Consider the following 26,528-nt stretch of genomic DNA (forward strand, 5'->3'; position numbering starts at 1 on the left):
GCGTCACTTAATTAAATAGTTTCGTACAGCCATGACCAGTGTTGCATAGCGCATTTCAGTTCCCTCTGCTCGTGTGCTCATTAGCAGGTCAAGCCCCAAGGCGTTTATTTTCGTTGCAAGCTCCCCTGGCAGACTGTCGTCCCTGCCCCTGCCCCTGCCCCTGCCCCGTCTTTGCGCCCCTTTGCAGCCCATTCGCCGCAGCGCGAATCGCTTTAAAATTCACCAGTCATATTTTTGGGGAAATCTGTTGGCAAACCCGGCACAGGACGTTGACAAAAGCAAAAGTGTCGAGCTGGCGAGTGCGGGAGCTTCGTCTTCTACATCTTGCCATATACATTTCCATGGTCATGCCCCTCCCATTTGGGCTAACCCTTAGCGGCAGCCCCTAGCACCACCAGCCCCAGCCCCATTCTCATCCTCATCCTCATCTTTGGCACGCTTCAGTAGCTCCTTTTGCGCCTGGGCCATTGTGTGCGTGTGTGTCGCTGATAGCGCAAAACTGCCAGATGATTATCGTCGGCCCAAACGTTTTTTGTCAACTTTATAAACGAGCTTGCAGCACGCAGCATGCAGCATGAGGCACGAGTCACGTTCGCACACACTGAATGCTTAACCCTTGCCTGGGCCTGCTCAGCTGGTTGGTCATTGTGTACACCCGACTGTGTGTGTGTGTGTGTGTGCACTTTGCCTCGTTTTGTTTGACTTGTGCTTTTCTTAACAGCTGCCCCATGCCCCGCAGGGTCTGTTGCCTCGGTCGCTGTTAATTGGCTGCCACAATTTGACTTTTTGCGCCTATCAGCACACAAAATCAAATGCAAAGGCAAACGCAAAGGCAAAGGCAGAGGCAAAGGCAAAGGCAAAGATAGCGGCAGACGGCTCTTCCGCTCTTTTGGTGAACATCATCATTGCCACGCCCATTGAACGCCCCATTCAGTGGTGCGTGACTATCGGGCTGTGCCACAGTTTTGCATACGAAATTGAAAATTTTTACTTATTGTTTGTCTAGCCACGGCCACACACTCCGGACCACCACACCTCTACAGCTCTACAGCTACTCAACCAAATTTTCAAGTTTTTCTTCACCTTTCTTTTTTCATTTTCTATGAGTGGCTGCGGCAGGGCAGACACCATCTTCAAGTTGAACCCTCTTGATTGCCGCCATCGAAATTGCCCTCCGCCCAGTGGGAGTTGAGCCTTGGCTTTAGTTTTAGCTCCAGCTGCAGCTCCATTGGCAGCAAGCATATGTTGCAGCTGCTGGAATGGGCACTCCGGGCGGCAACTGCATCCGTGTGCGCCACTTTAACGCTTTTATGCACTCATTCAACGTTCATACTTCCCGTGAGAGCACCGGCAAAAGCGACTACTAATATAATTTCCGTTCGCACGTCGCATTCAGCGACAAATCCCGCGCTGGGTCGGGCGGCTGCTTCTGCAGTTTAGTGTAATTTTAATAAATTTTAGAGCCGTCAAAGTTAACAAACAAACACACACACACACACTCAAACACTTGCACACATACTCGAAACAGTAAAAAAACAAATGGCCAAAAAGAAGAAGCACTTCATTTTTATTTTTTCGGTTTAGTTTAATTTTTCGCTTTTCCGCACTTTTCTCAAATCGCAGAGGGCGCTCATAAAATGTGTGTGTGTGTGTATGGCTGTGTATGGGTGTGTGTGTGTGTGTGTGGGTGTGTGTGTTGGTGCTGTGTGGGTGGCATTATAAACTTATCATAACATAACGCTAGCCGCCGTTCAAGCCGCTAACTATGAAGTGTCGCGCAGTGGGGCTGGGATAGCAAAAATAATTAGGTACATAAAAAGAAAAAAAAAAAAGAAAATAAAAAATATCTTGTTTATCCTCTAGGACAGCCTGCATGTCCATTTTTATAGAGACTATACAGAGACACACAAGCGAATGGATGGAGAGGCGCAAATGGTTGGATCTAGGTCTAGGTTTTTTTTTGCATATCAAGAGGTTTTATCGTAATGTTTTTTTCAAGTCCCTTCAAGTTTTTACAATATTTAATGCTTCCACTTGAAATTTGTCTCGAGTCGCGGTCTATTCGATTGCACTAGCATATTCTTGATTAGATATACTGTGACTTGAAGGAAGTATGCTGACTATTTTTCAATTTTCTTTAAAATTCATATGACGGCTGTCGGCTAGTCCGGGATTTTAGCGTAGTCGAGGCTGCAAGTCTAACAAACGATTTTAGGAGATCGGCTCAGGGCTCGAATCAATGCGTCGGGCAAAAGTAAACCAGGATTTAAACTAAACCATATTTATATTTTTTGAGGCATATGGTTCGCTACAGATGAAATGTCGTTTCGATTAGGGTTCGATTCGATTTGGAGCTGGCTTGTTCTTAAACCAACTCATACGGCTTCAAGTTTAGTTTTTGATAAACAAAAATCGAAACTCTGGGCACAAACATAAATGAATTTTAAATAATCTGCAATAACAAAACATCATCAATTAAAAATGCATATATGTATATATGTGTATTAATACAATTAGAAGCTTATCAAAACTTTAAATTTAGTTTGGAAAAAAAAAAAACAGGAAAAAATGAGATAATAGATTTCGTTACGCAAAAACATAAAATTTTGTTGAACTAATACCTGATTTGGTCCCATTGTGTGTTGCAATATTAAATCAGCAGCAAACGATGCAGGTGTGCAATATGTGTGTGTGTGTATGTGTGTGATATTTGTGTGCAGTGTGTGTGTAACCGTCAAACTTAATAAAAGTCAGAAAGTCAAAAGGTGACACACGATGCAAGAATACCCTGGACACCCTGCTTTACTCTAGAATCCGTTTGAATTGTTCTGCAGACTAAATCAGAATTAATTTGTTTCATGGATTTTCCTGAATGCGTATGAATTATTTTACCATTTGGTATTTGGCTTCGTTCCTGCATACGCTAGGAATTTACAATGTATGATATGCAAAATACCCCATTTGTGGCCAGGTGACAGGGTGTGCCAAGTGACGCAGCATACATGTGCGCACACAGCAACTTACCAACATTGGCGACCGGCGACCGGCGACTGCATAAAGTGGTTGACGGCAAACGAAACGGAACGAAACGAAATGAAACGAATGGCAGGTAACAATATCGGGCGACACGACGCGACGGCGGGGCGAAAGCAGCAGCAGCGTTGACATTTTCTCAACTTAATTAATTTTCAGCTACCCGAACTAATATAAGCATGCACCCACACACACACACGTACTGTACACACACACACACTTGAGGGGCTGCTGCCATTTTGTTTAGATTTTGCTTTACACTCGGCGCTTGATTAAATTTGAAAGTCAGCGCCGCCGCCGGCGTCTCTGTGCTTCAGCCGCTTCGGTTGCAAGTGGCAGCATAAATATTTCAATTTCAATTAAAATTAAAATTCGAAATGCCTCTTTGTTGTCGAGTGTTTGCCAGGCACAACACTACACATCACAGCGCAGCAAAGCGCAAAATCATAGAAAATTCAAGTCAGACACGATAGAAAGCAGTGTGTGTGTGTGCCTGTGTGTGTGTGTGTGTACACACATATATATACACATGTACATATATCGCACAAGATTCTTCAATTGCTGCAAAAGTGACATTCAGCCCTAATACCCATCCAATTTCGCAGTGATACAACTTGAGAGCAGAGAAGCATCTAAAGAGGCGAGGCATCTAAAACTCTGGGCAACCATTCCAGCTATTGATATATGCCTATTAGATGAGTTGTAAACGTAAAGAGTGGGGTTTAATATATTAATCGGCTTTGCTTCAGATATTTGTTTTCATAAGAATGTTGACATTAGTTTTCCATCCATTTCCCGCACGTCAGAAAGTTAATAAGTCCGACGCAGTAAAAGTGTTATCAAACTTTTTCCATGAATTTATTCATTTAAAATTATCGAAACTACGGAGTAAATGTTTCATGCAGAAATGAATGTTTTTATACCCATTAAAAATGGGTAAAAAGGGTATATTGTATTTGTGCCAAATGCAAATGTAACAGGCAGAAGAAAGCATCTCCGACTCCATAAAGTATATATATTCCTGATCGGCATCAATAGGTGAGTCGATCTAGCCATATCTGTCTGTCCGTCTGTCCGTATATATGAACGCAAGGATCTCAGAACCTATAAGAGCTAGAGACATGAAATTTTTGATGTAGGTGCTCCTAGTTCCCGCGCAGATCGAGTTTGTTTCCGATAATCGATAACTATATCGATATCCTGTTTTTTGGGCAATTTTGTTAAATAATAAGAGCTTGAGTCACCAAACTTGACATATAGCTTCTAAAATAGAATATATATGTGTATGCATTTGATGTTGGAAGCAGAGGATTCAGGGTATCCCCTAGTCGGGAGCTCCCGACTAGAACCTTTTACTTGTTTTATTTTGATTTTGGTTGATTAATTTCAATATTTAGTTTACGATCAGAATAGTACTCCAAGTAAAAACACTAAATGTTTTATTTGCTTAAGTTAATAGTTAAATTTGCTCAGTTGTTGTTGTTGTTTTTTTATTCTTTAAATTTTGTTGAGGGCTTCGGTTGATTTATTCGCGTTTTTCGATCAACTTGAACAAAAGTTGAAGCCGCACTTCACCGGTTGCGCTTCAACGGCTCGGAATGAGTGGATAAACTATGAATGGGTGCGTGGGCGTGGCTTTTGGGGCGGATTGGCTTTGGATTCAAAGGATGGTTTTGCTTATCCAGTTGCTTGTTTTACTCATAACCGACACACACACACACACACTCACACATACAAAAAGGAAAAAATTGCCGATAGTTTTTGTTATTATTGGCCGTAGATATTGGCTAGTGCGAGGGTCGCTTGCAAAAGTTGTTGGAAATAGAAATTTGTGTATTTTCAATGGAAAATATATTATTAAATATATTATACAGTCAGTGTACTGTTTGAATATACAACTGCTTATGCTGGTTGACTGACTGACTTATTGGTGATCTATGCACAGCCCAAGCCGAAGGAGCTGGGAAGCTTGACTTGTTTCTATACGTAACTCGCGATATAGGTAATTCCACCCACAACTGTGGAAAATCAGTGAAATATAGCTTGAGGCGTTTTTTGTTACCCTACAAATGGATTCAAGCCAGTTGTCTCTGTTAAAATTCATTTGAGTTGTTTTTCACACTTATCGGATTATCCACCAACCTCAGTGGAAATTGAGAAGCCAATTAAAGAGGGTTAAATTGAAGTAAGCAAACTTCTTCTGGTTAAAGTCGCTTTAAAATCATTTACTACAGATATTATATAACTGATATCATCGTAGGAAACTTAATAGTAGAAAAAGAATTTGAATGTTGAAGAAGTTTATTTATCGCAAGAATCGAGTACCTGACTTAAAGACTACAGTGGTAACCGGATACTCCCTCTAAACTCTTAGTTGCTTCTCCTTCTTAAACGAGTAAACTTATGATCGTAGACAAAGATGTGAACAAGTAGAAAACATTTAATGAACGCCTTTGGTTGCCAAGAACTGCTTGGCTAACCCTAGTCTGGCTGGATGCATGTGCTTCGGCTGGGCCACACTAAATGCCTGCTCGCGGCGGCTGCTGCTGCTGCTGCTGGATTCAAGTCATAAAGTTCGTTTTGGCGAATTTTCTTCTTACAAGTATAATAAAGTTTGCCTCAGTGCGAAACGAATTTTCTTTTTAGCGCTTGAAGCAACAAAACGATGATAACTCACCGACTGGTGTGGCGAGGGAGCGCTGTGTAGAGCTGTAAGGCGGGGCTGTCTGGCTGGCAGTGCAACTCTTGTTTCGTAATCATTTCAATGCTTAGTCAAAGCAGCAGGCAAGCGGAAGTTATTATTTGCTATGCAACTAACTAAAAGGCGGAATTTACAAAGTGCGCCCAGACGAAATTAGTTATAGAGAGCGACAACAAAACGCAGAGCAACAGAGACAGTGAGAAAGTGTGTGTGAAAGAGTCGCAGAAAAAACAAAATTGGAAAAAAGAGAAAACAATTTTTCTGCCGGACAGCGAGCAAAGTTTAAATTGCAGTCGAGGCGAGAGTTTTGAACCAAGCCTAGCAAAATGCAATGCCCGACTAATTGATGAGCTGCCGTCCGTTTCCCAGAGGCCGGGTGGGGCTTAGCAGGCATTACGCATACGCCGCGTTGGCAGTTGCTTTTTTCATTTGTTTTTTAATGTGAAAGCAGAGCGAACGGCTATCTGCGGCAGGCCGAAGATTAAATAACCTTGCAGATATATGCCTCACGATGAAACTCATTTTCAGCTTGTGCTTCCTATGGCAAAATATTTAGTTATCCGATCAGGACGCCTCTGACATATGCTATATGCTGCAGCAGCAGAAGTACCTATGGGGTATTTCCTGACGATAGCTTTTAGAGGCGAAGGCGAAATGCCAGACATGGCTATATCGACTCGGAAATCGTCATATAAAATGGCACACATACAACTCGATTGGCTGCTTTGGCCGTGCAGTTGGTTCGCAGCGCTGCATTACGCATTCGACGCATTGACAATCGCCTAGAAATTCTTAAGATGCCGCATGCGCCTAATAGAAAATCCATAAATTGCCCGTGTTAGGCAACGGCGGCAACAGCACTCGAGCAGACAACGAACCCGCAATAAGGCACAGTGCTTCGTACTGCCCGACACCGACAACGACGACACCCTCACCGCAGTCGCAGCCACAGTCGCAGTCGCAGTCGCAGCCGTGTCCGCATCCACGTCTACGTCTACGTCTACGTCCTTCTGCTCAGCCGCGCCGTCATATCGAAAATCAAACAACTATTGAACTTTGCTGTTGGGCTCCTTACCTCAGCCCGCTGGCAGCTAACAAGTTGCCATTGCCGTGGCGGTTGTTGCATGTCGCTGTTGCTGTTGCTGTTGCTGTTGCATATTGCTGCCGTTGTAATCCACTTAAAGTCTTTGCCAGGGTGCATCCGTATCGGCATTCTGGCTGCCTTGTATCCAGTGGCAGCAGCTGCCAAGCGATTTGCATAATGTCATATAGAAAAGTACAGAGAAAGAGAGAGAGAGAGAGAGAGAGAGAGAGGGAGAGAGAGGAGAGAAAGCAGGCATAGCTCAGCTACAGTTTAGCTATGCAACTGAAAACTGTGAACAATGAACGAGGGATCTGTGCTCTGTGCTGTGTGCTGTGTGCTGTGCCTCTTTAGCTTTGACTACGGCTCTGCATTTGACTCCAGGGTCTCGAGTCGGGTTTTGCTTCCTATGCAGCAGCACTTTTTCAGCCCTGCAGCTTATTTATAAATATTTTATGGCATTTTATTTACTAATAGAGTCTTTACGAAGTTAAACGAGAGTTCGACATATATGTATGTATATTTATATATATTTTATGCGTCCCTCCGTGCCCATTGACCCTGCCTGTCCGTCGCTTAAGCTTTTGGCATAAATCATGCAAAATTTGTTTGGCATTTGGCAGCAAAAACCCCAATTAAAGTGCTAGCCAGCCATAAATTCATAAATATTATTTAAGCCGCGTCAAATTTAATGTCAGCCAGCAAAATGAACAGCATTTGAAAACTGCAACAGAGTTCCTTGGGGAGAACTGGCAACTTTCAACTGTCAACTGGTAACTGGTAACTGGTAAGTGGTAACTGGTAACTGGTTACTGGTTATTGCCCGCACTTACCACAGACACAGTGCACAAAAATGTGTGCACACTGCCCCTCTCTCGCCCTCTCTGTCTCTCTCTCTCTCTCTCACAACTAGAACAACACACAACAAGTGTCAATATAGTTTTAATACCCTTACCCTTTAGGCTTTGTGACATTGACGCTTCCAACTATTTCGAAAATGCTTAACTGCACCCGCAAAGGAATGTGAAAAAGGAAACATTGGAAGTTTTGACTGATTTGCTATGATATTTTGCTATATTTTCATGAGCTTTCATTGCAGTCGGAAATTGATTGATTTTAAGAACAACAAATTTTACAATGTTTCCGACATATGACATCGCACAGAGTACGTATATATAATGCAAGCTGCGATCAATCAGCATCAATCCGCACTCAAAGAGTATTTCGCAAATATGCATTAATATTCAGTGGGCTTAGATTGTTGAAATGAGAGAAAGGGTATTAGAGGTACGCCTGCTCTCATACCGTATTAATTCCGTTGCATGCAACAGCCAACATTTTGCGGCTGCTGGCCAAAAATATGTGTTTATTAGAGCGACACGCGCACAACAAATATGAAAATGCATAATTTATTTACAACATTCCATTTCGCTGCCAGTCAGCGCCAAACTCAAGCGGGCTTTGTTGCGGTTGCATGTGGAATGAATATCTTGACAGTCAATCACAGCGAATGAACAGTTGCGACTAATACAGTCAGCGCTAAAACAGTTTGAGAATTATAATGCAAAACTTGTTCTCAACATTCGAGCATCGTTATTGTGTTGTGAGAAAGTCAAATGTGGACATATTTCTTGCTCAGAGAATCAAAAGCATCAATTAATGCATGCTGAACCTATTTTCATTTCGCTTAATTAGAAACGAGAAAAGATGCTTTAACAAGAGCTGAGCATTTCGGAAGCCAATTAATATTCCTATGTATATTTTTCAAGCTTCACGTCTGCCCTGTGACAGCTTATGTAATTTCTCACCGATCGCCTTGTTGGCAGTGTTGAACAGCTGGCGCTGCTTGATGAGCCGCCATTAGATTAGCCCAAGATGCTCGGGTATTCAATGTCTCGAACAATAACTGGCAAGTGTCCAACACTTTCCATCAGCAGCTTGTCATAATCAAGAATATTCCTGGCAACATTTTTCATGCGTTTTTCAATTTAGCAGCAGCTCAGCCCCTGCCCAGCTCCAGCTCCGGCGCCAACTACAACTTAATTAAGGAGATCCATCATTGTGCCGCAAAAGGCTTAGCTGCTGCTGGGTTGGCCACAGAAGCTGGCAGGACACAGGGAACGGGGAACAGGTGCCATGTCCACATCCTGGACGCACATGCTGGCGCTCCCACGCATAAAGCTGGAGGCCATTGTTGCCGCTTCATCTGCCAAGTGGGCGACAATTCATCATTCAATTGTTTAGCCCCGCCTCGTGCCTGGCCCCCCTGCATGCATGGCCCTGCCTCGCATTTGTGCATCTGTCCCTTTGTACACTGTTCCGTCGTTTCCTGGTGCGAACGGAAAGCTCCTAATGCGGATTTGGGCTCCGGATCAGATGATTTAAGGCGGCATTTCCATGTGCCCCGCTCCATACAACGAATTAAACGCCATTTGACAATTTATTTACTAATTGAACAAAACTCAAATATTTCAAAAAGAGTTTTTCATTACAAAGAATTTGTTTTAGTATATCCGTTGTAAGAAATTGGCAAATATATATTTTAAATAATAGGAAAGAGTGCTCTATTAAGAAGATACGTAGGTCCCAGATATCAAAACTGCCTTCTATACACACACAAGCTATGGGAATTGCGTTCGGTGTTTATTGTCCGATCATTTTGCAATTTCAGATCAGCGCATAAATATGACATACAAAAGTGTGTAAAGGCCGATGCCCATATAGACTATACCTCTAAAAATGTGTAGGGGTAGGGTTTCCAAAAAAGTTACTCCAAGGTACTCTACATCCTCTATAAGCCGCTAAAGGCTACAGGGTATATCGATTTCTCAGAAACGAAACAGAATATCGCTGATCACCCTTCTGCCTGTTGCAGAAGGACAGACTATATTAAGAGGCTGATAACATGCATTAAGTATTTGTCTTCTTTAATTCGTCGGATAATTGGCTAGTTACAGCTCGTAACTAGGGCAGCAATGCTTGAATTTGATTGCTCCGCTTCTTTTAGCAAGCAGCAAAGTATGCAACGAGGAGGCTTAGAGCAACGCTTCTGTGGAGCGCAGTCATTTAATTCAGCATTTAATATTATTGGGTGATTTTCTTTTCAAGCATGTTGAATTGTTTGCTCGATTTTGTCTGATTGAAATCTCGTATACGAGCAGCTGGCAAATTAAGTATTCGAATTGATTGATTTTGATTTTGAATTATTGTGCAGTTTTATTAGGTTGAGAATTTCTTTGTTTTGTGTGCCCCATAGAATACGTACTTTGAGTCGAGTTTAGTTCATTTCAATTAGTGTGGAAACTAACTGCACTTTCAATTATGGGTCTTCTTTTGCCAGCTGCTGATTTTGCTCTTTGTTTTGGGCCTTGGGGGCTGCCTTTTGTCACACACACACACACACACACACACACAGAGATGGAGCCCACCCCAACCTATTGCACATCTGCTGCCCTGCACATTCAAGTTTTTAATTAACTGCCTTACAAAGATTTTCGGGAATTTGTCCGGGGGTTTTTCGTCTTTTTTCTTTTATTTTTGTTTTTTTTTTTTCTTGTTGGGGTAGTCAACTAAATTGTGTGCCCGGGGCGCCTTGCCACGAATTGAAATTCCCTTGTTTGCTGTCTGGAATTTAATATGCCAGAATTGCAGGGTCATATCCGGGGCATGCCCAACCAGGCCCTACCCCGACCCTGACTCCGACACCGACTCGAACTGCCCTCGCGACATTCGCTAATTAAACTTTTTTTTGTTAAACGCTTTAAACATATGGCGCCTGCCAATACCCTACAAAAAGGAGCCGAACCGCTCCCGCCTCCGCCCCCGCCGCGACTCCGCCGGTAATGACAAATGGTTGTCAGTTTGTGAGCTGCCGCCAGCATTGCAGCTGCTGCGCCAGTTGCCATTTCACAATTGGAGGCAGCGCAAAGGACGCCTCGCCCCGACCCGACCCGACCCGACCCCGAGCCCAAACCCGAGCCTGTCCCTCCAAAAACAGGGGGAGAAAAAAACTAGAAAATTAAATCGAGTAGCGTCAGGAAAAACTAAAGCCAAACTTTATTTTTTGCCCACCTATATAGAGCATTGCAAAAAGTCATGTTGGCGCACGGCATGGATGAGGATGAGGTTGAGGGGTGTGCTGGTAGAGGGGCGGGGGCTTGGTGGAAAGTAATAAATGAAGTTGGCAGCTGTTTGAGGGATTTGAGTGCAACGGCGGGGGGGTGCTCGTTGTGCAATTAACTGTAAAAATGCTGTCACAATATTTAAAACTTTTAATTGTTTGCTCAATTGCAACGGCAACTGCAACAATGTGGCGCCACTTGGCGTTGTGCAACACTTACGCTTTAAGCAACAAACTTAAAGGGCAAGCGCTTCGCCCGATGCCCGATGCCCGACGCCTGTCCGCATCCATATCCGCATCCGCATCCGCATTCGTATGCACATTCGCACATTCTCGTTCACATTCGCATTCGTGTTCTCTTTGTCATCAACAGTCGCAGTTGTCGTTTCATGTTGTTTCGTTTCGTCCCGTCCCGTCTCGTCTCGTCTCGTCTCGTTTCCTAACGGTTCGCGTTTCGATTTCGTTTCGTTGTTGTTTTTTTTTAATTTTTTTTATTTTTGCAAAAATAATTTAACATGAATATATCGCATTTCATGGAGTCATACATCACACGACGGCAGGCAACATGCGGCTGCCGCTGTGGGCGTCGGGGCGTGCCTGCTGCAGGGGACGCAGCCGACGCCGGGGACGAGGGCAGCAGCACGCGGCAAGTGACAGCACTAACATAAACCACAATAATATCCAAAGTCATGAAGAAAGTAACCAAGTGTGAATTTTCGGTTTATGCCTCGCGAAACAGAGCGGCCGGCAGCCCGCGTCGCTGTGCACCCTACAGCATTTAGGCACAGTCAATTGCATTCTGTAATGCAATAACAGCAACAGCAGACAAGTTCTTCAGCTTGAACACGACTATTTTAATTTACAGCGCGAAAGCTCAGCTCTGATTCGCTTTCTCCCATTGAGTTTGCCTAAGCTGCTGTAACGCAAGGTCTCCAGCAAGCGCAGCCTTGATGTAAGCTTTTAAAGCTTTTTTGCCTAGGTCAGAGATTTGCGAACTGTTGACGCTCCTCTCTTTTTCATTGAGCTGCTATAGTTCGGAGCGCAGCTTTATTGTAAGTCTTCAAAGCTCTCTCCCGCTTAGCCCATCAAATCGCGTCTCTTCTTTTCGGTGGAAATGCAGCGAAATATTTGTGCATGTAAGGCCGAAGATCAACACATTGCGATTCTTCTCGCAGAGCTTCGCTCGCAAACTATATTTACGTTCAAATTGTATTTGGCTTTGCAATGCTTTTCTCAATTGTAGCGCATTACCCGATTCCTACTAGCCGGTCCGCAGCTGTACCCTGTACCCTGCCTCTGTGCTGTTGTGTTGTGGCCTGTGTCCGGACTCGCTGGCGCTGGGCGCCCCTAGCAGTTGTTTTAGTTTGAGCTTCCGTTTCGCGGACAGTTTGCTTTGCTGCTTTTTATTCTTGTGTGATTCTTTGACTGCACACACAGACACACACAGAGAGACACAGACGCAGAGTGTGCAGCAGAAAAAATTGTTGCAACAAAACATTTACGACGTCATCGTTTCACAATTTTCGTCCAGTTTTGTTTTGTATCTTAAAATAAAAATTTGTTGTTGTTGCCGCCCCTGTGCTCGCACTCCCCCAGCGTTGCAAATATGTGAGAGCGGCACGAACAAAAGGAAAACCCGGCAGCACAGAGCGAGGGAGAGAAAAAGTGTAAAAAGTAAGGAAGGACCTCGTGTCATTTATCATGCATTTCCACTTTTGGCTTCCGTCGGCCGGGACATGGCCCAACACAGACGAATGCACGATTCGGACGCAGAGACAAGCGGATGGACAACTGAGAGTCGAGTGCGAGTGGCAGGCAGCAGGAACAGCAGGAGCGGGACGCTGGCTGCTGAGCCGAAGCATGACCAGGAGCAGCTCAAATGATGTGTGCGCTGCTTTTGCCGCAAGCCAAAAAAAAAAAAAAAACACACACAAGAATACAAAAGCACAAAATAAACGAAAACATACAAAACACATTGCAGTCTCAGTTGTGTGTGTGTGTGTGTGTGTGTGTGTGTGTGTGTCGGTGTCCTTTTTTTTTGGCCAGTTTAATGCCTCCAAATTCCAGCTGCAACTCTGGCGGTGCGGCTCGTCAGAGTTGCGGCTCTCAAACTCTGGAATTCGTGTACATTTTATGGAGCCGCATCGGCGCCGCATTCTCTGGGACAAATGAAGCGGACCACAAATCATCGGCAGATGCCCAATTTATGCGTTTTCATTTGGCTAACAATTCGCTTTTCATTTTCATATCCTGTGCAATTTCCATACCTCCCCACCCCCCCCCCCCCCCCCCCCCCCCCATAATCCAACAAAATTGAACGAAAAACCCAAAGGAATTCTGTACAAAAAATTTCCTTTAAAGTCGGCAAAAGATGTATCTGTAGTTGGACTTGCGAGAATTGCAGTTATATTCATCAATCAGCTTTTCCCCGTGACCAAGAAAACGTCGCAGATTTCGATTAATTGATACGAATTTCATCTTCACAAAACATTTGCTCATGCTTCTCCGTTTTTAAGAACTTTCCATTCAACCATCTTGTAGATATTTCCTCTGGAAGTGAAACGAAATCATGAAAAGTTTTTCAAGTTATTTGCATTTTTGTTTTTAATTTTTATTGCCAATCAATTTGTTTAGGTGACTCAACCAGAAACTCTGTTCTATCCAAATAATAACAGCAAAAGGTGCTCTGGTCGGGAGTGCTCGATAAGCAGATACCCTCAATCCAGTGCTGAGCTCTTCTATACACAGTCCTTAAACTCTTTGCACTCTGTGGAAAGTGCATCCTTGATTAACTCCTAACTCCTAGTTCCAGAATAGCCTGACCAGAATATGCATAATGCTCTTAACCCGTTAAGGCAAGTCTTATGAGCTCTATGCCGAAGTCGTCAGAGGTAATCATTGGCTTGATATGTATCTTGGTTTGCTTACCAATGTATTTTTTAAACATCGAATATTTGTGTGAGTCGTGGCCCCTGGACACCTAAAACAACAAATGTGGTTGGCGCAGATGCTGCTACATTGACTGCAGTCAGGGGCGGAGGCGGAAGCGGTGGCGGGACGGGTGTGGGCGTGTCATATGCGGCAAGCAGAGTTATTTAAAGTAAAGTCAAGTCGGGGCAAAACTGCGCCAAACAAATGCGACGCCACTTGGTCTGCGTCTGCTGCCTGTTGTCTGTGTCTGCCCCGGCCCCTGCCCCTTCCCCTGCCCCTGCCCCTCCGTCTACCCCAACGTCCAACTGTGCGCCTGTAACTGCGTTGTGACGCAAACAACCGCAATGAACCTGAGCCCAGCTGTCAATGTGATAAATAAAGTTGGCCTGGCACTGGGCTCTGCGGCTACCTAAGTGTGTATGTACATAGGTTCGGGCTATCCTGCTTGGATAAATGGGATGAAGACGTGTTTATGAATCTGCCGCCAACTAGCTAACAATCAGTTTCCTCTCTTTGCAGCAACAAGATCCGAGCAGCTGAAGCAAATCCAAGGATCTGGGAGAGATCATACATAGAAGCACGCTTGCAATAATACCGAAAATGGGCGTGGCACGCCTTACCCTAATGCTGCTGGTAGCAGCAATGCTGCAGCTGAACCATGTGGATGGCTATTCCAGTACGTATACGTAATATTGAGTTGAAAACCTTTGTTTTTTGTTGTCCTCGTTGCTATCTGTGTCACTCCTCGATCATCTTTCTACTCCCTCATCTCCTGCTGTTACTCCTTCCACGATCTTTGACCTACTAACCCTACTTCTCCCCCTTCATTTTTCGAAGTGTCTTTCTTTATTCCAAACCCTCTCTTATAACCGTCTTTTCGTAATGTACAAATTAACATGCATTCATTGTCATCATCATCGTCATCTTCATTATCATCACGATCAACATGATTTCCATCGTTGCGCGACCACGTTTTATCTTATAATTTGTATTATTTTAACTTTTTTCCCCTCTCGAAACCAAACACTCAACAAACTGCTCCCAACACCAACACCAATACGACCCCGACTCCGACTCCGACTCCGGTTCCGACTCCGGTTCCGTCTCCGTTTCTGTCTTCGGTTCCGTTTTCGTTTAACTACGTATCCACACTGTGAAGAGTATGGACGCGGCTGTGCCGACATTGGTTGCCTACCCACTGAGGAGTGCGTCATCACCAGCGATTCGTGCAGCTATAATCAGCGCGATGGCAAGGACTGCGGCAATTATCCGACCTGCAAGCGCAAGAGCGGCTCGAGCACCAACCAGGCAAATCCCTCCTCCTCGTCGTCGTCAGTTAATCCGTCAGGTATTTATTTTATTTGTTTTGCTTCTATTATGTTTATTCTTTGTTTCTTTGAGATATTATTTTTGTATGCATTATTCACTTGAAATTTTGGGTTCGGGCGGGCTGAAGCTTGGCGAGCTTTTACCAAATTGACGGCGGCAACATCGTCGTAGATGCACAGATCGACAGACGTACAGACGGATAGAGAAACGTACGAATGCATATTTGTATATAAGAGGTGCCCATTGATAAATGTTACTTATCATTTGCTTTATTTTCAATGTTTCTTTTGTATATAACCACCTACTTACAAGTACTACATACATATATACATATAAATGAAGAGATTTACCCAATACTCTCTCACACACGCACACACGCACACACACACACACACAAATGCTACGCTCTCTCTTTTGTCTTACCCATATAAATGGAGTTTTGTGTTTTTTGTTTCATTCCACTTGCACTTTCGCCCGCTCATTCATTGCCTCATTTTACAACACTGAGCTTTGGCTGGTGCACATCACAAATACATACATACATACACACAAGCATATGCATCGCAGTTACGCTCATTTGCTTCTGCCTGCTGCTCTCTTTCGCAAACACATACACACACACACACACGCTCACATGTACATCCACTGCTGCTGCTAAAGCTCAAGCTCCAAGCTCTGGCAAGAGTACACATCATATGGAGTGAGAGCGAAAGCGAGAGAGCTTGAGCCTGATCGCTCGCTTACTCGCATGCAGCAGCAGCAGCAGCAGCAGCAGCTTGTGGATCGTTCAGCGCTGATTAACCAATTGTATCGCATTTTCTCTCTCATTCTTTTACACTGCTCTCGCTCGTCGTGGCACTGGCAACGGCTTACTAACAGGAACCAGCCTAAATACGGGGCCGGAGAATAACATATTTGCGCCGGCCTCATCGAATCCCACACTTAACACATACACCTATTTTAATCACAATAACAATAATAACAACCAGAATGGTGGGCATCAAAATGGCAACCAGCAGCCGTTGGGCGGCCAGGGCGGCGCACAAAATGGCGGCCAGGGTGGCAACCAAAATGCCGCCAGTGCTCAGGGTTCGAATGGGGCTGCGGGTGCCTCGTCCACCGGAATCGATCAGCATTATGTGTTCGGGGCCAAGCATCATATGCCCATAATACCCAATATGCCAATCTTTCCCTACAATTCGCCAACGCAAGCGCCATCATTTCAACAGTTTCCCCAACCCAATCATCCAGGTAGCGTGCTCAATCCTGGCTATCCCATGCATGGCCTGCAGCCGGTGAACCCCTACAATCCACCGTTCGTATTTGGCCAGCTGCCGTTCTATTCGGGACCGGCCGGCACTGGCGGACCGCCCGGCGGCGGCGCCGGCGTCGGCATGCCCAGCTCCAGCATAGGCATCCTCGGAGGCGGCGGCGGCGGTCTGGCGCCATATGGAAGCAATTATCAGGGCTATCAAACACATCATCAGAATGCGAACATGTACAACAAGCCGCCGCCACAGTATCAGAACCAGAACCAACAGAATCCCTACAATCGCCAGACCCAAGCACATCCTTCGGCAGCGGAGCGACGCGTCAATTCCAGCGCTCCGCTCATCGGTCTACTCGCAGTCCTGTTGTTGCTGCTGGCTTACGTAGGCAGCGACAGTGCCAGCACGTAATAAGATGCAGCAGTTGCTCTCCCTCCACTGATACCCTTCACTCTTGATCCTGCAACCCGACGACGACGACGATTACGATTAACCATGTGCAAATCCTTTGCTTGCTTCGTTTCTTTCAATTTCCCCCCAATTTTCGTTTATTATTTTCACTGGTTTTTGGGCCCTAGATTAAGACACTTAAAGCGGGCTTCTACGAAAGCCACACCAACAGCAAAAGCAACAGCAACAGCAACAACAACATTTCTGACAGGCAACACCTATGGAAACAACAACAAAGCGTTAAATAATTGGTTACAAGTCATATTTAAGTAAAACCCACAAGCAGGATAATCTTTTGCATATAGACAAAGCATAAGACACGCCCACAATATTATTGAAGCTATTTCTTTTCTATACATTCTCAGATTACAGCATGCAGCACGCCCCCGAGCGTATACGTAATATTCAAATAATATTGTGCGTGCGTGTGTGTGCGTGTGTGTGTGTGTGTGTTTGTGAGCTGATTTGTGTGTTGGTCTAACTTTCAGTTAGTAGCCGGTCTATGCGTAGTCCTGGCCCTGAAGGCACGTTGCACTACTCTCTGTTTTTTGCAGCTCAATTAAATTGGAATTTAATTTGGGGCTTAGAGCCAGTGCTTGCCACAGCCACAGACTTAGCTGCACGTCGGACACACACACACACACACACACACACAGACGCACACACGCACAGTTAATTTAATTTTTGTTGCTGCTGCGAATTTTGTGGCAACCATTTCCGGCTTTTATTTAGCTGTTGCAGCTGCAGTTGCAATTGTTGCTGTTGCAATTGCTGCTGATTGAAATAGTTGCAGCCCAGGCACAGTTGTTGTAGACACAAATACGCGTGTCAATCAAATTGCAAAATAAGCTGGTTTTGGGGCTGCAAGCAAATAATTACAATTAAAATAAAAAAAAAAAAAATCGAAATATAAATAAATAACGAATTCCGCTCTAGAAATCAAGAAATTTAGTAACAAACGCGGTTTACTTAAAGCAGCTAAAAAGTGCACAAAGTACACAGTTTAATGTAATTTTAAAACAATTTTTTTTTTGCAATTTCAAATAATAAGAGTAAGAAAAAATGCAAACCTTAAATCAAACGACAAGCGACACTTGAAAACTCGTACGGAGAGAGATACCAATCAAATTTGCAAGTAATTACAAATTAAGAAAAATATGAAAAGATAAAATAACTGCCAGGAAAATAACAATTACGAAGAAAATAGCTATACACATATACTTGAGAATCAATTAAATGCCAAAAGTCTCAATGAAATCCCGCAACAAGCTGACGAACTTGCAACAAATCGGACATCTTGAACAGATCAAACAGCTGCCGGGATTATAAAGTTTAAAAACTGAATCTCTTTGAATCAGACAGCAATCACTTTTAATTTCGAATCACAACAATATCAAAACGAATATTCATTTTAATGGATAAGCGAAACTAAACAGAAATTGTTTTCAAAAAATATTTCAATATTCTAATTTAAGGTTTTTGTATATCATTTATTCCGAACCACTTCTTATTAAAATTATGATTATTCAGTTTAATTTTTACGTATTTTATTATTTTTGTGAAACGAATTTATTTGCAAATAAATCAACTTAAAATAGAGCAAATCAAAAGTATATACGTATAAATATAATTACTCCGTCCGAACACGCATTCTGCGCATTGTTGATTTGATTTCTCATTTATTTATTTTAGCACACATCCACACACACACACGCACATTTATTTGAATGAAACTCTACTAAAAATGTCATGTAAACAGTATTAAAGAACTAACTAAAGCATTTGATGAAATATACTTAAACTTAAACCTGGCAAAAAAAAAAAAAAAAAAAAAAAACAGATACAAAAAACTTATAAAAATAACCATGTGAATGTGCATGCAAATATTAATTAAATATTGAAGATAAAGGTCTTGATATCTATTAGACATAGGGCATTATGTTAACGAAAGGGTTCTCAAGCTATTCAACTATTCCCATTTAAAAAGAGGCGTGAAAGGCATTTCTTACATACATATTGAGCCTCTCGAATAGTTGATAACTTGGCGTTGTACATAGCATTCCCATACTAACGCATAATATAAATATATTTAAAATATACACATAAATAATTAACTTAACCATACGGCAGAGAAGACTTATAAGAACTAAGCAACAAAAAAACAAAAAAGAAAAACAAATCAAACTCAAAGTTGTGTAGGATTTAAATGTTGCAATAACGACAACGATAACGATAACGTTTACGATTACGATAATTTTATCGATTGTAGGCATATGCATAATACGCTAATCAAAATGAAACGAGCAACTGTAATGAAACTAAGCTAAGCTAAGTTATTCAAAATGAGCCCATACCAAAAACCCTTTAACCACCACCCTGCCACCCTTCCCCTTCCACTCCACCACCACCACCACAAAGCCCACTCATAGGCTTGTTGTGCTTATATTTCATTTATGTTAAGTTTCCTGTTTATGCCATGTTTTTGCCCCGTTTCCCTAATGCTTTTTATGTTTCTGTTTCTTTGATTTTTTGTTTTTCATTTTTGTTGTCAATCGCTTTTGTGGCTAACACTTATTGTTTACTGCTGACGCGCTCTACTGCTGTGCTGCTACTGCGCTGCCTGCCTCGTGAAAAGTGAGCAGCGGCAACACCCACAACTCGTATGCACCGAATGCACCTAGCGCTCCGCTGCCGGAGGCAGATGGCAACCAGGGTGGCGCTGGAGGCGCAGCTGGTGGCTACAGTGGCGGCGGCGCCGGTGGATATGGTAATGGCTTCTCGGCTGGCGGTCATGGTCTCTATCCCTCGCTTCCTAACAACAACAACAACAACAATAACAATGGTGGTGCTGGCTACAATCCGTACGGCGGCTACAATCCCCAAGGTGGCTACAATCCGCAGGGCGGCTATCAGCCCGCTCCTGGTGGCTATCAACCAGCACCAGGTGGCTACCAGCCAGCTCCAGGTGGCTATCAGCCTGTGCCCGGCTATACTCCGCCCGCGCCTGGCTATGACAATGGCGGCGGCGGCGCCGCCCAGAAGCCCAAGGACAAGCAAGGCGGTGGCTTCTTCTCCAACTTCTTCTCCAACCCGGCGGTGAGTCAAGCGGTTTCCGGTATCATTGCAGGCCAAATAGCCAAGCAGCTGCAGGGAGGCGGCGCCAATGGCGGCGGTGGTGCCAACGGCGGAGGCAACAACGCTTATCAACCAAGCGGAGGCTATTCATCCGGAGGCGGCGGCGGCGGCGGTGGATCATCCGGCGGCTCATCTACTGGCAGCAATCTGCTCGGCGGCCTGCTTGGCTCCGTTCTCTCTGGAGGCGGTGCCAACAACAACAATGGCGGCGGTGGCGGCGCCAGCAGCTTCCTTGGCAGCCTACTTAGCGGCGGCGGCAGCAGCAACGGCGCTGCCAGCCATGGCGGCGGCAGCGGCCTTGGCGAGATCTTCAACTCGAAGAACTTTGGCGGTCTCTTCAGCGAGAACCCCTCTTCCCGTGGGGGCGGCGGCAGCAGTGATGGCTACTCCTCCGGCGGCGCCAAGAGCTACCCCACCCAGCCGCCCGGCAGCTACTATGGCAAATGAGGAGCGGGACAAAGGCATCAATTAACTCGGAGTAGAACAATCTTGTAATAGTTTCCACCAATTTCCCACTTTATAACTATGCTAAACATACTCGTGCATACCACACACATATATAATCAAATGGAGGGTTTTCAATGAACTAATAAGAGAACAATACTTACATGCAAAAACTAAAGCAAATACAAAAAAAAACAAATACATGCAGAAATGCAAATACAAATTCAAATACAAATACATATACATGTACTCATGCGTTGATACTGAATTACATAATACTAATAATACGGAAATCAAATACAGTTCATATTAAACATAAACTAAATATTATAAACCAAAATCAAAATTCAAACAAATTCTGGAAAACAGAAACAGAAACAGAAACAGAAACAAACAACCCGCAACAAAACAGAAAATCGATTTATTTGTAAATAGAAAGTCGTAAGAATTGAAAGCCAGACCACAAAATGCTTTTTCTCTTTTTGCATGGGATTAATTAAGATGTCGGCGGTAAGTAACGGCATTATAAATGAAAAAACACTCTACAATAAAAAAACAATCCTAATGGCTAAGCCTTATGCGGGTCGAAAGACAGCTCTAATACGCCCAAATGGGAAAAAATTTGAAAAATTGGTCAAAGTTTGTAAAAAAAAAACAAAAGAAAAACAAGCAATTTCAGCTGTAATTGTCAATTCTTCAAATTTGTTTATTTTTTTTTTATTATTCCCCGAGAAATTCACGGCTATTTTCGGCACGCAAAATATTAAATACCCTTGTAAAATTAACGTTAATCCCGATTTTGCTAAGACTTGAAATAATGTGATTTAAACAAGAACTTGTAGTTCACCGATTATTTTCCTGGCAGCTATATGATATACTTATATGTTGTTGTCCAATCCGGCGAGTTTCGACATAGCAGGACGACTCTATGCAAACGATGTGACAATAGCATTAAAATAACCGACTGTTTCTCTGCTTGTTGCATATTTCATATTTTGAGGGCATCCGATCAATTTTGCTGGGTATTAAGGGATGCATTCAAAGGCAGAGATATTTTTAATATGTGCATACTCTACTGTTACAGAATACATATCATTTGTGATTTATTCCATGGAAATGTGGCAAGATATTGACAAACTAGATAGGGCAGGCTCTCACAGGTTTCTTAGCTCGTTATGTTCGACATGCGGCAGACGAATATATGCTATCTAGATCGACTCGGACTGAACAAGAATATAAACGGCAAAAAGGTTCGGGGAAGTCTCCTTCTGCCGGATACGTACATTTGCACAGAACCAGCATACCCTGTTTGCAGCCGTTTTCAACGTATCCAGGCCACAAAATCAAATAAATATAAAATGGCTGAATGGCTGTTTACAATAGCTACATTCGTATGCCCACTATTTGCAGATAAAAATTGTCTGCAAATATAAACGAATCGCTCTTTTTACGTTGTATTTCAATCGACAAATTCAGTTCAGACAACTAAACAAAGTTGTGAATCGTTTCAGACTGTTTACAAAATTTGTCACTATTTATTGGTTGTTGACGAAACATAAGTATTTGTAAATAAATTGTTAGCTTTCAAGTGTTCGAATATCAAATCCCAAATATGTTTTTGCAAGTGTAACGAAAATTTAATTGCAGTACATAATAGCAAGGATTTTTCTTGTCTTGTCTTGATTGTCTTGTCAACTATCTGCCCATATTCATCCCAACTTCTATATAAAAATATGTTTTAAGTGCATCGAGTAAGGAGTAATCAACGGTTTGCACCCTGGTTAGACTTGCGATGAGAATCTTGAAGCTGAAGAATTATCGTTCGTTTATTAAACCTTTGACCCGCACTTGCCACCCAAGAACGTATCAAATATATTCTCACAAAGTTCTTCGAAAATGAAATGAAAATGAAATGTTTCGCGATTTATACACACATGCAGGTGGAATTTCCCGAAACTCCATCTAAACGTGCACCTTTATCACATAGACATTGAAAACCAATCAGTCAGTCAGTGAGTCACTCAGGACAACAATATATAGAGATAAATGATTACTTTGCTTTAAGACTTACACAAAATGTGAGACAAGCTAAAGCGTGAACAGAAATGAGGACTCATGAACGTGGAAAAAACATAATCCAGCTCGGATCCTAAAGCCTGTGAACAATTTGTTTATGGGCTTACAGTCATGACTGGCTTTATTGAATGTCTATATATGTATTTTTGCCAATGAATGTCTCATTGAGATGAGGTTTCTTATGTCGTGCCAGTCGTCAGAGTTCGTCAGTCGGCAAATAGGTATTAACAAGCGAAAATTCCACTAACAACTCGTATCGAGTGACAGATTAAATTGTTTGTGCTGTTCCCAGTCGGCATACGTGTGTGGCAAGCGAGATCCTCTTGAGTGCATCCGATCTGAGGCAACTACAGCGAACTGCATAGAGAATCAAGCAAGTGGATGTAGGCAACATTGTTGCTCCCTGCAGCATCCCCCGCCAACGCTTTTGAGGTCATACAATATATTATACGCACGCTAAGATCCTTTCTTCTCAGGAGCTGTGCAGCGGCAACGAGATGGCCATTTGGCTTTGGTTAACCGACAACCATTTTGTAATTTATTTAAGTAATAAAATAAATATACGAGTATGTACATTGCGCCGGCAGGAGCACCTGCTCGGAGTGCCCCAGGAGCTGCAGCTACCAGGAGAGCGGGCTGATGCTGTAGCTGAGGCTGAGGCTGAGGCTGAAGCGGGGAGGCGACACATACACACATATGTATGCGGTTGTGCCAGAGCCAACGACTGCACATTAAGTGCGAGGACTGCCGTTGCCAGTGTTGGGTAATGCAACAACGTTGTTGTAGCTTCTGCTGGTGCTGCTGCTGTTGTTGCTGTTGTTGTCGGCAGCGAAAGTGCGCTTGAAGTGCACGGAGCACCTACTTGGCCAAAGTGAATTTAGTGTCAAGTGCAGGAAAATGTGAAAAGCAGCTACGAGTTAGTTTTTCATATTTAAGCAGCACTCGAGCGACAACGAAAAAAACAACAACAAAGCTGACGTTGACGGTGGCGGCGGTTGCCACCAACCTTTCACCTTCGAACTTTCCATTGCCGCCAGAGCCACATCTACATAGACACCACGCAGCCACATGAATGTTGTTGTTGGTGATGGTGTTGCTGTTGGCACTCGGGCGCGTGGTGCGGGTAGCGTCAGGGGTAGGGTTTGCCTTCTCGATGGAAAAACAATGACGTGCCACATTTAGAAGCTAGAGCTGAGGCGAAAGCTACAGCTGAAGCCGTGGCTGAGGCCGAGGCGCATGTTCCTCCTCCTGCCCAGCGCCGAATGTCGTTGACTTTTCAAGTCGCATTAGGCAAATGGGCGTCGTACAGTTGGGTGTGGACGGGGGGTTAGACTTTAAGAGGCAGCTTGGAATGATTGGAACGAGGTGCGCATATAAATACATGTAAGAGGCTTTCAGCTTATTGTTTGGCACAGTCGCTGTCGCGTTTTATGATTGCACACACCCGAGCCCACACCTGAGCCCCAACCCGAAGTCCAGGCGCTCGCCTAAGCAACCAGCCACTGGCTGTTGCAGAGCCCATCGGCTTAATTTTATTGGTATTACGCGTACTTGTCGTTGTCCCAGGTCGACAACAGACTCGTTCTCCGCCTCCATTTCCGTTGTCGCTCCCGTTTCCGCCGCTTGTGGCAGCCTATTAATTTTTATGAGCGCGGCGATTTTTACAAACAGCTGGAGGCAAAGCAGCAGCACCAGCAACAGCCTGGAGCAAGTTGATCAGCTTTCATGCACATTTCTGACTGCTCCAATCCAATTACAGACCATAATCAAGCAGACACGTGCTTGTCTTTTACGAGTCCAATGTCCAAAAACGCGAAGAGGATCAGAGACAGGTTCAACAACTGCCAACGGGCATCCGACTGGGAGGCATTTGGACACTTTTGATTGCAATTTGTTTTTTTTTTTTTAGAATTTGAATCATTCAACAAATAAGTTTACACTATATTTGCGAGGGGAGGAACACAAAATCCCAGTTGGGGTGGTGGGAGGAGGAAGCAGTAAAAGTTGAAGAAGCAGTATTAGAAGTACCAATAAGTCGTGGAAGTATTGGTAGCAGCATTAGAAATTGCATTATGAACACAGAAGTGTAGTAGTAGTACTGTTGGGTGTAGTATATGAAATGGTAGCGGTATTATTAATAGTATACGTATTAGTATGAATGGTGTGATGATAGTAATATGATTAGCAGTAATAGTAATAGTACTAATAGATATAGTTGTGGCTTTGGTGGCAGCTGTAATTATTAGTAGAAATATCATTAGTATAATTAGTAATAGTTGTAGCTTTAGTGATAGCATAATTAGAAGCATTATTAATAGTAATACTAGAGGTTACATGTGTTAGTAGGTATTAAAGTATTAGTGTGTTATAAAGAGTTATAGTAGTAGTAATAGTGTTAGGAATAGAAAGGGAAGCAGTATTGTTAGTAGCCTTATTATTATTGTAAATAGTAGAAGTCGCATTAGTAGTAGTATTAGTAGTGCTAATGCACATTATTCTTTTGTTGCTTGCTTTGATTTGCATTTAAAATATCTGGATGTTTTTTTGGACTAAGCTTCACATATTTGCTTCGACTATCGGAGAGTCGGCGAATGGAGCTTGGCTTTACGTGTCAAACAATTCCATTTTGGAGAACAGCAACAGCAAGAAGAAGAAGAAGGAGAACAACCACGCCAACATGAGTACATAAGTATGTGTGCTGCTTTTGTTGTTGTTATTGCTGCTGGGCAATAAAAGCGTTACAACTTAATTAATTAAGTGCAAATGATAAAAATGACCAAGCGGCACGAACTATTCGGACCAACAGTCACAACTACAGTAATAACGAGAACAGCAAAACAACAAAACCAATAACAACAAGTTAAACAACAACAAAAGAAAAAACTAATTAAGTTTTATGTGCAATTTTCGTGGCTGAAAAGTTTCGCCCCTGCATTTGCGGTGTTTGCGGCGCCCGTGTGTATCTATGTGTGTGTGTGTGTGTGTGTGAGTGTGTGTGTGCAAATCTGGGCTCTGACATTTGCGGCGATTAATGAACGCTGGCAACGCAGAATATCTTTAATGTGCGCCCATTAAGTAGCACCAGGCGATATACAACAAGGCAACTAAGCCAGACGGGGTTCGAAAAAAAAACTATTGCCTACTTCTGTGGGCCGAATGCCAAAATTAGTTGCCATGGCCAAAAGGCCAGTGGCCAGCGGTTGGTGGCCAGCAACAAGCGCATATGTCGCTGTCGCTTGTTAACATGCGTTTGGCGCGTGAGCCAAATAAATCAAGGCCAATAGACAAAGCTTCCCCCTTTCAAACAACCCATCCTGCTGCACCCGCAGCGCCATTAGAACGGCAGCAACAACTACAACTGCGACTAGAGCTCGAATTGCGGCAACAGCAATAGCGACCACTAGTGTATTTCGGTCGGAATAAAGAGATGCCGCATAACATTTTCGAAATTTGCACAACAAACTGCATTTCTTTCCCCCCTGCCAGCCAGTGCACTTGCTGCCTTTGCACAGATTTCAGCTACCGCTGCAAGTAAATTTATTTGAACGACACCGATACGTGGAAAGGGCAACAGCAACAGCAACTGCAACGGCAACGGCAACGGCAGCATCCACACCGCGGGCATCGCATTTGACTCCCAGTTGTCGCTGATGCTGCAGCTGAGAAGTTGCTGCGAATTCTTTTTGCCCCACGCAATTCATCCAGGCGACAAAATAAGCGCAGCAATTCGCCTTCATTTCTTTCTACATAGGTTATTATCAGCTTTTCGGTAATAACAATAAAAAGGGTTAGGATAAATACTTTTGATATTATTCCGTGAAAAAAATGAAGCAGCGAAAGCGGAAAATCCAAAAAACTAAAGCAGAGTTTATTGGCTTTGATTAATTTCCATCGTGTATATAAGAGACAGCTAAAATATTAGAAAGTTGAGGCACTTAGGGCATTAACTGCTTCGGACGC

General features: G+C 43.5%; 1 protein-coding gene across 4 annotated transcripts in view; it reads left to right on the plus strand.

The window, feature by feature from the left end:
- The window catches only part of Mnr (Membrane-bound Notch regulator), a 93,680-nt gene extending 72,720 nt beyond the window's left edge, over positions 1 to 20,960 (plus strand). Inside the window, exons 2-4 of one of the 4 annotated variants that reach the window (XM_070206624.1) lie at positions 14,383 to 14,542; positions 15,026 to 15,214; positions 16,075 to 19,088. In XM_070206624.1, coding sequence (XP_070062725.1) covers positions 14,467 to 14,542; positions 15,026 to 15,214; positions 16,075 to 16,874 — 1,065 coding nt within the window. In that variant the 5' untranslated portion in view covers positions 14,383 to 14,466 and the 3' untranslated portion in view covers positions 16,875 to 19,088. Of the gene's footprint in view, positions 1 to 14,382; positions 14,543 to 15,025; positions 15,215 to 16,074; positions 19,089 to 19,548 lie in introns of those variants that run through there. The other 3 variants (XM_032439560.2, XM_070206623.1, XM_032439559.2) reach the window with 3 other exon arrangements.
- The last annotated feature ends 5,568 nt before the right edge of the window (positions 20,961 to 26,528 follow it).

This window comes from Drosophila virilis, chromosome X, assembly GCF_030788295.1.
Source record: "Drosophila virilis strain 15010-1051.87 chromosome X, Dvir_AGI_RSII-ME, whole genome shotgun sequence".
In the NCBI taxonomy this organism is placed as follows: Eukaryota; Metazoa; Arthropoda; class Insecta; order Diptera; family Drosophilidae; genus Drosophila; species Drosophila virilis.